At 34.2% G+C, this 16,078-nt stretch overlaps 2 protein-coding genes across 3 annotated transcripts in view; one reads left to right on the top strand and one right to left on the bottom strand.

Annotated features, from left to right (window-relative positions):
• Nucleotides 1-1,136: 1,136 nt before the first annotated feature.
• Nucleotides 1,137-16,078, bottom strand: part of LOC129241070 (ubiquitin carboxyl-terminal hydrolase 46) — a 104,495-nt gene continuing 89,553 nt past the window's right edge. Inside the window, exon 3 of the mRNA XM_054877225.1 lies at nt 1,137-5,326. Within this exon, the coding sequence (XP_054733200.1) occupies nt 3,803-5,044 (1,242 nt within the window). The 5' untranslated portion in view covers nt 5,045-5,326 and the 3' untranslated portion in view covers nt 1,137-3,802. The remainder of the gene's footprint in view (nt 5,327-16,078) is intronic.
• On the top strand, nt 11,990-12,948 carry LOC129241081 (uncharacterized). 2 transcript variants are annotated; one of them, XM_054877238.1, is made up of 3 exons: nt 11,990-12,194; nt 12,260-12,354; nt 12,499-12,948. In XM_054877238.1, exons 1-3 carry the CDS (start codon nt 12,180-12,182, stop codon nt 12,752-12,754), a joined length of 366 nt encoding a protein of 121 aa, XP_054733213.1. In that variant the 5' UTR covers nt 11,990-12,179; the 3' UTR covers nt 12,755-12,948. The 2 variants fall into 2 exon arrangements, with proteins under 2 accessions (XP_054733213.1, XP_054733221.1); XM_054877246.1 differs by having other exon boundaries at nt 12,263-12,354.

The raw sequence follows: 16,078 nt of genomic DNA on the forward strand, positions 1-16,078 counted from the left end.
CAAAATAACAAATCTTTTTTGAAAACCCTTTAAATATGTATTTATTTTATAAATTTGTTTTTATTTTTTTTTTTTAGTTTTTTAATTTTTAATTTTTTTTTTTGGTTTAATCTTTTTATATAATTATTTTTTATTATTTTTAACTTTTTTTGTTTTCTGTTTTGTAAAGCAGTCAAATATTTCAGATGTAGTAAATTAACTGTTTACTGTTTGGCATATAAATGCAGTTTCTTCTTCCTCTTGTTTGTCAAAAAAAAACCCAAAAACACAATTCAAGTTTATTTTATTCCACTTTTCCGCTCCCTGATAGTAGGTCAACTTATTGCATCAACTGCAAACACTTAATAGATAAATTTTGTGCCACTTAATGAAACCCAATAAAAGCGATAATTGATCTACGATCGCTTGCACAATTCCATAGTTACTGATGGTGATGTCAAAATACATACATAAATATGTATCACTTATGCATGCATACTGCAGGTATATGTATGTATATGTGTATATGTACCAATTTACACAATTGCAATTGCAACAAATTCAACTTCAAAATAGCTGTAACCTTATTTGTAGTATAATTATCATATAAGAGCACGTAAACAAAAATATTGGAGAGCAACTATAAAAACAATTTAAGTAGTTCGATTTACCAACAAATGAATGTACATATGCATGCATGTACAGTTGTACTCGTAGGCAAGTATGTTGGTGTTAATGTGTGCCTGAGTGTGCTTGTTTATCAAAGAGAAGGAAGAGCAAGCACTTAATTTCATACACGTAATGAGAAATTATTTAGCAATAAAAACAACAAGCATTGAACAAATTGCTTATCACTCAATTGAAGGTGCAATTGCACTTACAACAAAGAAGCAAAAATACTTGTAATGTAAGTGAAAAAAAAGCAATTTAAATTTAAAGATATAAGAAATTGAAGAAATAAAAAATTATCGCTAACGAGATTTACGTGATATAATAGGTACAAATGACAAATGCAGCAACAACACATTGCAAATTTACCACAAGTGAATTATACATATATCAAGTAGACTGACTGTCTATCGATCACCTTGCATGACATTCATTTATCCAATTGAAAGGAAAGAATTTCTGTTTATTTATTTTCAACGACATTTTATTGTTTTTAAGGTATGTATATACTAAGCATGTATGTATGTACATATGTATATAATTGTTATCAATAGTCATACGCAACTACATACTATAATAGGATTAAATTTAGGTATACATATTTATTGTGAAAATTTTTTTTGTAATTTTTTTTCGTTTTTTTTTTGCATCTAAAAAAACATGATTGACAATAATTTGTGGATATTAGGGTGGGCCAATATGTATGGAACGATTTTTCGCGACTTCGTTCCTAGCAGTTACGCATTCTACATAAAATTCTAAGAAAAAAACCACAGAATATAGCGCTAAAGTCAATTTCGAGCGCCTGAAAATTTTGAGAGAAGCTAACTTGAATAATTGCGAAAATTGAGAGGGAGTTGCAATGCAGATGGAAAGTACAAAAAATACACTTCCTATTGCACATAAACGCATAATAATTAATTGCAAATGCAAAAAAAAGATTAATGATTAGCAACATGTTTTTTTTTTAAATTAATTAAATAAATAAAATAATACCATATTCAAAAATTATATATAATTTGCTTGGTAGCGCCATCACGGGCTTCATTAAATAAAAAATAGATATAAAAAATAAATTCTGCGTATCAAAAAATTTCCAAATACAAGTTTGTATTAAAAAAAAAAAACATTCTCGATACAATGAACAATATTATTCTTCATATTAACTGCGTTCATTAAAGGCAGCTGCTTTAAAATTTGGGGAGCTTGTGAAGTTGACTTTAGTGGACTTTTTTCTTAGCTCTGGCGGACTTTATTTCTTAGCTCTGGCGAACTTTTTTTCTTACGTCTAGTGGCCTTTTTTTCTAAAAATCTCATGTAGTATCCGAATCTGCTAAAAAATGATGTTGATAAAAAAAAAATCACCCACCCTAATGTGCATGTATACATAGGTAAGTGCATAGTAGTTTGGACTATGAAACAGTTATTTCATTTGAAGAAAAATAATTAATTTGCTAAAATAAGTGAACATAGTGAAACTGCAAATCAGACTAACTAAACGTAATTAATCGAAAACGATTACAATTAGCTCATAATTATACAATAATTGGAAACAGAAATATTTCAGCACGAGTGTAGCCTTATAAGCGCCTCCGACCCGCTATGTAGTAAATGCTAGCGTAAATTTTTCTAAATTAAGGAGTGAACCTGCCATAAAATACAATTTTTTCGGGATATTCCCAATAGGTCTCATCACCACATCGAACATTGTTGAGTGCAGCAGTGCAAGTGTCTAATTAAAAAAAAACAATCAATCATAGTGTTGCATACTTTTATGATGTGTGAGGTAAAAACAGGGATTTATTCAACAGTGGAACAGCTTAAAAATCGCCTAGTGGCTTGAATGCTATTATTTCTTATGCAAATAATGCATATTTCTTTCAGAGACTTGGAATTAAATTAAATTCGGCTAAAATTAGAAAAATTATTTGCAATAATTTTTTTTTTTAATTTCTGACGCATCTGAAATTTGACGGATATTATTTTAGCTTGGCTGTAATTAAGGAAATCAAATTTTTCAATGAATTTTTTTTATTTACTTTTTGACACATCTGTCGTACCTGACTCATCTCACGGATTTGACACCTTTTAGCTGTCAAAATGAGAAAAAAATCGCTATATGATATACTTATCTGTAGACTTTTTACCAAACAACTTAATTCCGATTTGACTGGTTTAGATTTTGAATCAATTAATCTGGGTCTTTCATAAAAACATTTAACACTTTTGATTAATTTTGGATTCTTAAACCACAGAAATGTTTAATTAATAAACTAAAAATCGCTTTAGAGGCTTGACAATTAAAAAGTGTTAAGCCGACTTAAGCTGTTTTGCCAAAATCTCAGCTCAAAATTAAAAAAAAATCGCTATACGAACCATCCTGTGCACAACTGTAGACTTTTTGCAAAACAACTTAATTCCAATTTAACTATTGTAGTTTTGCTTTGGAATCAATGAATCTGGATTTTTTATAGAAATATTTAACAGTTTTAATTAATTTTTCTTACACCGGATTCTTAAGCCACAGAAATGTTTAATTAATAGACCAAATATTACTTTAAAGTGCTGAAATTTGAGGCTTCACAGTTAAAAGTGCTAAGTCGACTTAAGTTGTTTTGCTGAAATTCCATAAATGCAGTTTGCTGATAAGCCAACAAAGTCAGATTGTAACTGTAAACTTTTTATTTGAATATCCTTAACATTCACCTCCTAAAAGTATGCCACAAACTAGCCTGATTTCAACAAATTTTCTTGACAGCTTGACAGCTAAAAAGTGTTAAGTCGGCTTAAGTTGTTTTGCCGAAATTCCACAATGCGGTTTGCTGATAAACCAAAAAAGTCAGATTGTAACTGTAAACTTTTTATTTGAATACGCATAACATCCACCTCCTAAAAGTATGCTACAAAATAACCTAATTTCAACAAATTTTCTGAATCTACTAATTTTGTAATTAAAAGTAAGGATATTAGCATAGTCTGCAGAAATTTCCTTTACTAACTTGTTCGTACTTTCTTTTACTAACTGGTTCTTCCTTTCGCTAAACCATCTTTCCTCTACGGAAAATTTTTGACAACAAACAATATTTTTTTTTTAATCAACAAATTCATTAAATGTTCTTCTTCTTCTTAACCTCTTCTTATTCCTAGTCGCGCTCTATGAGGACGCGCAGTCTCGTGACTGGTAGAACAATATGTAACCCGTCTCTGAAGACTTTTGTATATCCGATGTTAGCCCGTAGAAGTCCTCAATGGTTGATGCTTCAATTTTGTCCACCATATCGTCGTCGAACAACAGCCAAAGTCCATGGCTCTTAACAATGCTAATATAGTGCCCGCGATTCGGTCCCGATCCACAGTGTATTACCACGGCCATTAGATCGTACAGCCGATCAGGATTGACGGCATCGTCGGAGGTGTTGAATAGTCGCAACTCGAGCGGGAATACGACGCGGTGCGACACTTTGATGTGCCGATTGAATTGTTCCATATACTTGAAACGTTTCAGATGCAGCGCCAATATCATTGGCAGCTTCTTGACACGCATACGTTTCTGCGCCTCCTGATAGCTGCAACAGTTGTCGCATTTGAATTTGTTGTCGGAACAAAGGGTCTCGGTGTTGCTGAAGCAACGCAAGCAATGCGTTATGGAGGTGTTCTGGTCGACATCGACTTGTAGATCAAAGAAATTCTCATCCTTGCTACTGACCGTCTCGCAATTCAGGCAACGCGTCTCGGACGTCAATATACCCTGAAAGATTTCATGCACCCAAGTGGGTTCGGTGTTGGCGGCATTCGTTTGGGTCGGTGTCGAAGCATTGTCGCTGATCCCAATGCCGACGCCCACACCATTCAGCGAACCCGACGAATTGGTGCAAGTGCCATTGGACGTTGAATTCGAGGCAGTTGTCGATGTGCTAGTGGACGAAGAGGATTTGCTGGCAGTGGAGGTGCCACCAACGCCGCCGGCGCTGCCACCATTTATATTGTTGCCATTCTTGGTGGCATGTCGTTCGGCCAAAATGATCTCATTGATATGGTTGATGAGGAAATTGAGGAACTCATGCGCATCCTGTTGCATATAATTGTCAAATTCTTCTTTCTCCTTGCGCAAACGTGCAATGAACTTCTTTGGCGCAATCGAACCGACCTTTTTCTTTTGCGTGGCGATATTGTAGAATAGGTCGGCCAGACAAGAGAGCAACGTCTCTTTCGGTCGCTTGTTCTTCGCCTTGTATTCGAGCACTTTTTCTCGGAAGGGTTTGCAAAAGTAGAGCGCCTGCAGCACAGAGTTGCTGTAGCAGGTGTTGCCGAAGTTGACCAAACCAAAGTAATGTTCGTTGGGTGGAAACAAGTCCGAGCCGATCTCGCGCTCCAGCTGCGATACATTGGCACCCATTGTGTGGTGAGCTTGCGTGCGCGCTCGATCCGAAAGTGAACAGCAATAGGCTCTAAATGGCTAATTGGGGACTCTCGTTTTTTCTTTCTTTCTTTCTTTCGTTCTTTCTCGCTTTGTTTTCAGTTAAAATGCACTAACACGTACGAAAGCACCATCACCACCACCAACAATATTAATTATCACATTTATGAGCGTTTCTGTGTGTGCGTGTGACTCTAGACTATTTGTTATATTCTGTTTGCATACATTTAGGCGCGCAGACTTACAATACAATTTGCTCGTCTGAAAATATACAAAATTTTGAAGAGGGGATACACGTCAGTATGCAATATTTTCGATTTTTTTTATTCTTTATTTATTTTTTTTTTTAATATAAAACACAAACAATATTCTAGCGCATAAACAACTAATTAGTTTAGTGAAAGAAATTCAAAAATAAAAATAACGAAAGCGATTAAGTAACGAACAAACGAACAAATAAACGCAAGAAAAATGCAAAAACAAACAAGAATGTAGTGGGAAATGTTATGAAATTAAAACCAAAAAAAAAAAATGATTAAAAACCCTTAAATGTAAGCAAATCAAGTCTGGTGTGCTGCAAAAGTATCTAACGGTATCTAAATGTACGTAAAATATATTTGTTACTCTCCTCTCTGTGAATATGGACTAAAACATAAACTTTTTTAACGCAGCAGAAAAATAATTATAAATGAAAATACGTTATTATCCCCTCTCCAAAATTTTTACGCGTCTCTTTTTCTTCACCAACATTACAACAATTACACTTTAGCAAATACAATAAAAATTTATTTCAGTTTATTTATAGTAATTTTTTTATAGAAATATTTATATATTTGGAACAATTTATATGCATGTACGTATGTTTTCAAAAATAAGGAGAAGGAAGAATAAGTTTGAATAGTTTGTATGCTTTTAACAAAGAGTTGATGTATGTAAATGTGCCTGTCTGTATGTAGGTACACTTGAGCTCAGATATTTAAAACACTTTTTCTTTTTTTTGAAATATTCGCAATTTGTTTGATGCCAAATTTTTTTACAACTTATGGCATCACAAAAACCTTGTACATCAAAGTTCCAAACTTCGTATAAAATTCAAAAAAATTTACCAAATCTAAGCAGCCTTCTTCAAGCTGAATTTGGTGTCCCAAAATTATATCCCGAAATCTTCAACACAAGCATGAAGTCCTTCTGTACGGCTCAGACACATGGAAGGTCTACGCATAATCTGCCGAGTTTTTTGGCCAAACACAATTTCAAATATTTCAGTCTCCTCTAAACTGACGAAAACTAGTAGTGATTTTCAAGCAGAGATCTTCTGTTGTTAAAAGTATTGGGTTAGGAAATAAGTTCATAGCGCTTTTATATTTTCTTTTACAACGATTTGTTTGCTGTTAGGCGACATGTATGGGGAAGGAGTCAGAGGCGAGTCTACAGCAGGGAAATGGTTTGCAAAGTTTAAAAATAGTGACTTTGATGTCGATGACACGTCCCGCAGCAGAAGGCCTTCTGAATTCTATGAAGAACGTCTCAAATCACTTTTGAAGGAGAGAAGTTGTCAAACCAGTCGTGAATTGGCACAAAAAAATGAACTGCGATCATAAGACGATTCTTGATCACCTTCATTCAATGGGATTTATCGAAAAATTGGGAGCGTGGGTGCCTCACGAGCGCAACGAAAAAACAAAGAAAGACGCCTTTAAATTGCTTCTGAGCATCTCGTTCGGCATCGAGCAACACGCGGTCATAAACAGCGCTTTTTGTGCCGAATCGTCACGGGAAATGAGGAGTGGTGCCTCTACATCCATATGAAGCAAAGAAAGGAGTGGGGAGTGAGTGGCTCCAGGAGATATGCCAAAGCCGAGATTCAAGCCGAATCTTCATCCAAAGAAGATCAGTTGTTTGGTGGGACTGGGAGAGTATGGTGAACTGGGAAATGCTCGAAAAGAATACCACGGCCAACGAGGAGCTCTATAATGCCCAGCGATACCGTGTGAATGAGATTATTCGACTGAAAAGACCTGATCGACATGGTCAAACCATACTCTTTCAGGACAACGCCAGGCCCGATGTTGCACAAGTCGTCAAAGCCGCACTCCAAGAGCTCTACCATATTCTGCGGACCTTGCACCGGCCGATTACCATCGTTTCCGCTCCCAGCTCCCTGTCAAATCATATGAAGGGCGTTAGCTTCAATAACAAAGAGATCCTTAAAAACTGGTCCAACAAATTCTTTGACACCAGACCAGGCGAATGTTGGCGGTACGGCATTAGCAAATTGTTCGAGAAGTAGGAAGAGGTTGTAAACAGCAATTTCCAAACTCATGGCGAAGTTCACCGGCCACTGGGTGATTGGAACTCATGCGGAGAAGCTTGGATTCCCGTACAACCCCAGACGGCCCCAACATTGCAGAAGCTGTGGGGATCTTGCAGAGAAAGAGGCTTGAACACTTTCTTTGCAGCTGTCCGTGTTTGGCGTCTAAGCGCTTGAGGTTCCTTAGTGTGTCTTGTAGGGATAGACTAGATCACTTTTCTGTCTACCATTACATCAACAGCAGTGGATCGCTGTAGATGGTATTTCCTGTATGATAATCCAAAACGCAAAAGGCAGTGGCTCTCTCCAAAGAACCGCCACGAAGTACTGCTAAGCCAGATTTACATCTCAAAAAGGCGCTTCTGTGTGTTTGGTGGAGTATTTGTGGAATGAAATTGAAGTGAGAAACTGGAGAAACCTGGAGAAACAGTTAATGCAGACTGTCATTGTGAACAATCAGATCGAGTAAATCAATTGTTAATTGAAAAGTTTCCAACAATTATCAATAGAAAAGACGTGACTTTGTAACAGGATAATGGAAGACCGCACTGCGCAAGAAAAACGCTGGGAAAGTAATGAATTGGAATGGGAAGTGTTGCCTCCTCCACTCCATACTCGCCCGACATTGCGCCATCGGAATTCCATTTATTTCGTGCACTGCAACACTTCTCAACAAACAAGAAATTTCAAAATTTGCGTAGTATGAAAAATACAGCTCCCGATATTTTACTGAAAAACCAATTAATTTTTTTCAGTGCCGGAAAATTTGCATACCGTATGGCAAAAGGTTGTTGCCAACCAGGGTGATTACATAATTTACTAAACAGAAAAGCTTGTAAGAAATTTATTTACTCGAATTTACTTTAAAAAAACGGCATTATTTTCTGGTCCCTCCCATACTTTATTAGTATAGGCCAACGAGTTGACATACCCAACAATCCTTTGAGGATATTGCAAGGATATTTCGACTATACGGATTCCGTCATAAAGTCCAGCTCCGCTTGCACGGCAACATTGAATTCATCTTTAATTCAGAAGATTTATAAACCAGCAATTCAGCCACACTACAAACAGTGGCGTTTTCCGTATGCAAGGGGCCATAATTGAGCTTCGTAGCGGTTAAGCTCACTTCAAACACAACAACTTCTCTTATTCACACAGCCATTAAGGCAATAAAATGATTTCATGGCAAAACCTTCATTCCTTCCAAATGAAATTTTTATTTCCGCCAAAGTTTATATATTCTTTATTGATTTGCACATACACATGTATGTATGTGTATGTGTATTTATTTATTTAACATTGTATGCACTGCCAATTGGCCCTGCCGAAATATGCAAAGTCACACACTGCAGCATGCATTTTTGCCTATGTAGATATGTATGTATGTCTGTATGTATGTATGCATATATGCAACTATGTATGTATGGATTTGAAGAGTGCAAAGCTCAAATAAAACATTATTTGTTATTAACTATGGCGCAAAAACGTTAGCACTTAATTTTGTGTTGCAATTAAACAATTATGTGTTGTGAATGTGTGTGTGTGCGTGTGCATGTAAGTGTTTATGTATTCACTGAAAAAAAAAATTTCATAAATCCGCCATAGTCAAGTACGTTTGTGCTTAACTAGCATTCGTTAAGTTCCGAGTTCAGTACACACAGATATTAACATTTTTTCCGATAGTCAAGCTGCGATCAAGGCTCTGGCGATGCCATGGTGCAGATCCAAACTAGTCAACTCCTGTAAGGAGCAGATCAAATAATCTCTTAGGCGTGAAGGTAACATCTGATCTGTATTCCAGGACATAGGAACATTGAGAGAAATGAAACTGCTGATATGCTTGCCAGGACGGGGTCGACTGAATTGGTCTCAAAAGTATCCCATCCGATCATCGGCATCCCCTTGTCCATCGTTGTTAAAGGAGAATTGCATAACTATTTCTCAGAAAAGCGCAGAACAGATGGAACTTCATTTCTTCCTGTGGTATTTCAAAAACCCTTTGGTCGCAGTAGGCAATATACGCAGGACGCAGAAAGTCTTCTTTATGAAATATTAATCACATACGAGAACAAGTCACGCCCGTACACATGGCAGAGAAAGTGTTGCTATATGTTTGGTGGCATCGGAAAGGAATCATCCACTAGAACTACTCCCACCGAACCAAACATTCACATCGGGGCTCTACTGTCAACAATTGACAAGATTGAAGCAGCGATCGAGCAAAAGCGGCTAGAACAATCGGCGAATAGATTGTCGAAATAAAACGCAAAAAATGCTCTGAATTTTTTACTTGACCTAGTCAGGCGCATTTAAGACACCCACAACATGCATACCCGTTTAATGGCATACTCAAATACAGTACGCGAGAAAAATTCCACCTCAACCAGGTGAGACCAGTTTTAGCTATTTGAAATTTTTTTAAGGTAATTTTTTTTAAAGTAATTTTTTTAAAGTAATTTTATTGTAATATACTTTTTTATTAATTTTTTCTCGAGTCATTATTTTTTTATAAAAGTATAGCTCATTATATAACAAAAAACTATATAAAACCAAATTACAAACTTCATGAAAAAATTTGAAAAATTTAGTAAAATTAAGAAAAAGTGTCAAATTTTTTAATCAGAATAAGAAAAAATGCCAATTTTATAGCCAATTCATTTTTTTTAAGTAATTTTTTTAAAGTATTTTTTTAAGTAATTTGTTTTTATATTAATTTTTTTTAAGAAATGGTTTTCTTAATAAAACTTTTTAATTAATTTTTGTGACATGTATTTTTTTTTAATAATTATTATTTTATTTTTTTAAGTCATAATTTTTTTATAGAAGTGCAGTGTATATACAGTATATAACAAAAAACCATATAAAACCAAATTTAGAAAACTTGGGTAAAATTAAAAAAAACATTTCAAACTTTTTAATCAGAATTAAGAAAAAATTGCAATTTTATAGACAATTCAATTTTTTTTTCAAACTAATTTTTTTAAGTATTTTATTTTTAAATAATTTTTTTAAAGTTTATTAGGTTATTTTTATTTTTTTTTTTTAAGTATGGTACGGTATATATCAAAAAACCATATAAAACCAAATTTTAAACTTCATAAAAAAATGGTTGAAAGTAAGAAAAAATTTCAAACTTTTTAATCAGAATTAAGAAAAAATTGCAATTTTATAGCCAATTCAATTTTTTTTAGTATATTAAAAAAGTAATTTTTTTTAAGTAAGTTTTTTTTAAGTAATAGTTTGTTTTTTAATTTGTTTGTAAGTATTTTTTTAAGTAATTTTTTTTGTAGTTGTTTTAAAGTAGTTTTTTTAAGTAATTATTTTATTAAATTTTTTTTTTAAGGATTTTTTTTAAAGTAATTTTTTTTAAGTAATTTTTTTTAACACTTTTTTTATAATCTTTTTATTTTTCATTATATATCAAAAATAACATAAAACCAAATTTCAATCCAAAAATTAGTAAAATTGGGTAAATTAGAGTCAAAATTAAAAACTTTTCTTATCAAAATTTAAAACTTTTTAATCAAATAAAAAAAAATTGGGTACGTAATTTTATTGCCTATTCCATTTAAGTACTTTATATAATAAAGTGCAAGTTTAAAGTTGCAAGAACACTCAGTTGATTTTTTGTCAATTATTCTCAATGACCGGTGTTGCGCATTCTCAGCATATAAAAAATTCACGATTTTTTTAAATGGGGAAAATAGGCAAAACCGCCAGCGGGGAAAAATTATCAAAAATCAACGATAGCCACTTCAAACTTGTGGTTTATTGTGATTAAATTTAATGAACTATTAAAATGCATACTCAATTTTTTTCTTAATTCTGATAAAAAATTATAAAATATTGATGAAAATTTGTCGGATTTTTATGAATTTTATACAAAGTATGAAACATGGATTAGCACAGCATTCATTATCGAAAACACTATATTTTATAAAAAATATATATAAATAGTACAAATTGTCTTATAAAAATATAAAATTATCTAAATTAAAAAATAAAAAAATAGTCAAAACTTGTCGAAGTATCGAAGTGCTATACTTTTCTCGCAAATTGTAGTTAGCATATATGTAAATGCACTACGAATAATATTGAAACAAGTTTTTTTGTTAATTTAATGAGCACAATTTTTATGCGAATCTTCGATCAGAATTCTGATAATCCATGGCCAAGTTTAGTGTACAGAACTTGTGCCTGCTGATTGCACTTTGCTTGAGCCAGCCAACCTTCAGAACTCCATTCATTAATAATCAGCAGCGGCCACAGTCATCCGGATGCCAGTGCAACACACAGAATGAGTGCATAATTATTTATATTTTCAGTTTTATGTTGGTAACTGCTAAGCCAGTTATTAAGAATTTTAATGTTTTTTTCTTTCATTTTTTGCCAAACCTTTGTTAAATCATCTAAACTTTCGGTTTTTTTTTTTGTTTTAGTGGCTTTGCTAATATTTGCTAATGCAAATGAACAAAAGGAGAAGCAAATTTATATTTTCATGTCTTAACAAAATATTTGTGCAAATGTGCAATGCTAACAAATAACGCCACCAGATTGAATTGGGTTTATTTCTGGCTCTTACTGGCCAGTATAGAAATAGAACTTGCAAGCGCAGCAGCCAGTCACTAGCGACGAAACGCGTAATTGAAAAACATGTTCCAGCGCGGATGAGATATAGAAGTAGTGAAGACGTTCTAGTGCTAAGAGTAAAAGTGAGCTTAGTCAAAGTAAAAACCAATAAAAAAAACAGTATTTAAAAAAAGTGTATATATAAGAATTATAATTTTTGCTAAGCGAAAAATGTCATCAGCCGCTGTGAGTGCATGCAGAGAAAAATATTTTTCTTTTATCATTTCTCAACTTCACTCAACTTATTTCAGAAGCACTTCGAACTACTACTCATTTCCTTAATTTTATGCGCCGTTAATCTGTGTGTAACTGTCAACGCTGATACAAAAGTGCTAAACGTACTCAGGTGATTTCGGTTTGGTGTTAAAAAAAAATAAATTAATTAAATTCTATTTGCTAAAAATAAAAATTGCATTTGCTATAAAAATAAAAAATTAAATCTATTTGTATAAATATAATTTAATGAAAAATATTACTTTATCACACGCAGCTTAAATCAACCAGGATACAGTAGCCGCGATGAGGTTATCTCACTCGAAAATGCAGGCACCGCTAATGAGGAATTGGTCTTCAAAGGTAACCGCACCACTGAATTTGGTCCTGCCAACAAATTTGGGCTAATCTTTATGGAGACAACCGAGTACATCGCTGATAACAATGGTTACCGTGTGCATTACCGCATCGTCGCACTTCCGCTGGCACAGTCAAGATTGAGCGCAGGTGTATTACAGTCAGCGGCCGGTTAGAATATTAAGTAATAGCAAATTTCGATGTTTTAAAGAGAGAAGTATCCGGTTTTAGATAAATTAATTCTTTTTAGATTAAAATATTTTTTTGGTTTTTATTAAATTTTTTTTATTAGTTTCTTATTAAGTAATTTGACAACAAAAAAACCAAAAACAACTTCATCAAGCGCAAATAAAATGTTAGGTATAGTGGTTTTGTTGTTGTATTGCGTTTCCTAATTAATTTACGGAAAGTATGCTCAAGCTTGTACACGCGAATTTCTTAAGGCACTCAAAATAAGGTGCTGAGAGTTTGCTAAGAGATAACAGCAGAGCTTAACAGTATTATTAACAGATAACATTTAACAGAGATAACAGCTTAAGAGATAACAGAATAAGCTTAACAGAATACACTCAAAGTGGAAGATTTCGCGGTTTTAGGATAACAGATTAACATATAACAGGCCCTAAGAGATAACAGCAGAGCTTAACAGTATTAAGAACGATACCAGATAACATATAACAGCCCTTAGGGGATAACAGCAGAGCTTAACAGAATACACTTTTACCAGACTGAACATTTTTATCATGTTAGTTTCGTTTAGAGGGTGGTACAAAAAGTGTGTAGGAAGAAAAACAAAATGTTTTTTTTTATAATTTATTTATTTTCTATGTTTTTCTTATTTCTTTATTATTATTTTTTTTATATAATATTTTTTTTTGTATTTATTTATTATTATTATTTTTTTGTATTCATTTATTATTTTTTTTTTTTTTTGTATTTATTTATTTATATTTTTTTATTATTTATTTTTATTTTTTCTCTATTTTCTTTTAATTTTTTTCAATTTTTTATTTATTTTTTGTTTTGTAATAAGATATGGGGTGATAGAACAAGTACTTAAAAATTAAAACAAATTGTGTTGCCACCCACATATTTTCACATCAAAATGCATCTTTAAAAAGAATGCAACAGAATTTTCTGACTGATCTGTCAAACATTTTTGTTGACAACCATTTGAAGCAGACGCCTACGAAGAATTGCGCAAAAATAGGCAAAGAATGAAATCAGCATTTTTTATATATTATTTTTTGCACCAAAAAAACTTCACGCTAGCCAAATAACAACTTGAAAAATATATATTCCCCCTATTGATAAACGGGTGGCATCAGTGATGGACTGGTTTACTCAATTTGGGTGCAGTCGTGCAAAGGAACTTCCCATAAAATTTTGCTTCACAGCGCATTTCCAGTGCCTTTATTTTCATTTTGATGATTTTTAGTGTTTTTGGTTTTAATTTTCGTTTCATTTGAAATTCAGGGACCTAATATTGCTTTGTTTCTAACAGAGATATCACTTAATAGACATCGGAGCTCTTTATACTTTTGGAAATCGGACGAAGTTGCGCGGACTTGAGCGAAAAAGTGAGTTGAAATTGCAAATATTACATCTATGAGAGCAGTTGCAAAAATTGATTTCAGCGATGAAATTTTCGGACACTCTAAAAAAATTATTTTACGAATACCGCATTTTTCGAACGAAAAATTTAAGTAATCCATAAATCACCAAAAATATGTCGGCCAGCAAGGTTATGGAGACGGCTTTTTCGGGTATACGCGCAGCGTCATTTACTTCGATTGCCTGCAGATATTATGTTGGATGGATTCGAGGCCTACACATTTGAAGCAAAACCGAACGCATTTGGGGAGGAAAAAAAGTTTTTTTATGGCACAAAAGCATGCAATGGCAAATTACAAATTCAGCAAATGTCCAGATTTAGCCTTCCGCGGATATTAAATGTTTCAAAACATGAAGAAGTGGGACTACGGTAGGAAATTTTAAGAGGATTAAGAGGTCTTTAGCTGCGCTGTGCATCACAAAAGCGCTGAGTTAAACTCATTTGTCCACCTTCGAAAAAATTCAAAGTCTGCCGTCCATTAATCTGGCTGACACAAATGTTGTAGTCAAATTCTTAGTCAGATTGATGGCAATAGAGAAATTCACATAGAGAATTTTGCGGCATAGTGCAATTAGAAAAAGGAGTATATTTAACACTGACAACGTATATGCCTCTCTTAATACCTATATGCCTCACTCAAGATAGAAGGTTGGAAGAGAAAGGATGCAACTTCATTATAAGCCTGTACGTGGAAATGCAGAGTTGCAACATAACAGCATTTTATCCCGAAAAATTTCTTCGTAAAGAGAAGTCTTTAACAGGCAGGCCACAAGCAGACGGATTAGATTAGATTAGATTTATGGGGGAGGGGGGGGTTGGACAAGTCCAAGCACTCAGTCAGTAGACCATTGCACTACACCCGGATAGATGTCAGTAGAAATAATAGAGATAGGAAAGACAAAAAGTGGATGGTAAAACGGATAAATTAGTTTGAGGTCACTCTTCCACAAATCTCTTGGATACATTGATGAATTTTAAGAGATCCGGAAGAGGAAAAGTACTATATGAACTTTGTCCATGCTCAGTATATCGTGACCCAATATCCTAAGTCTGATTCTGGAAAATGCAGGACAGCTACAGAGAAAATGCTTTGCAGTGTCGTCATTCTCAAGACAGGATAGGCATATCGGGCTGTCTACGACCCCCATGGTAGCCATATGCTCACCACAGACGTTGTGCCCTGTGATTACACCCACCAGTACTTTCAGGTCCTTTCTGTTGAGTTATAGGAGAAAGGTCGCTGATTTCCTGTTTGGTTCTTTCACAAAGCACTTGGATATCCTGCACGAGTTCAACTCAGACCAACGACTTCTATAGGTAGACCTCATGAAGTCTTCAATCCATAGTTGAATCGATACGGAATTGACACCTAGAAAGGGTTCAGGGCCTAGTGGCATACTTGCAGAGCCTTCATTTGCCAATTTATCAGCTAACTCGTTTCCTGTACTACCACAATGTCCAGGCAACCAAATAAGACTAACTTTGTTGTGTTTTGCAACACTGTTCAGTTTTGTCTTACTTTCATTGACTAACTTCGAAGAGCAGCGTAGGTTAGCAAGGGCTTTCAGTGCAACTTGACTGTCACTACAAATTCCAATGCTGTTGCCCCGCCACTTTTTCTCAATTAGCCAGTACGCCGCATTCAAGATGGCATAGACTTCTGTAAGGAATACCGCGGCCATCTGTCCTGTGGCAAAGGAGACGGATACATATCTATTGGGTGCCCCTACAAGGGAATAAACGAAAACGGAGCGGCAGATGAGATTCCCAAACAAAAGAACTAATGTGCCTCTAAAACACTTCTATAATGAAATAAACGAGCGGAAAAAGACTGGTTACAGCAAGATGAAACGGTTTAGTCACCAACAAAACTATGAAAGTCATT

The sequence above is a fragment of the Anastrepha obliqua genome, chromosome 1, assembly GCF_027943255.1.
Source record: "Anastrepha obliqua isolate idAnaObli1 chromosome 1, idAnaObli1_1.0, whole genome shotgun sequence".
Taxonomy (NCBI): domain Eukaryota; kingdom Metazoa; phylum Arthropoda; class Insecta; order Diptera; family Tephritidae; genus Anastrepha; species Anastrepha obliqua.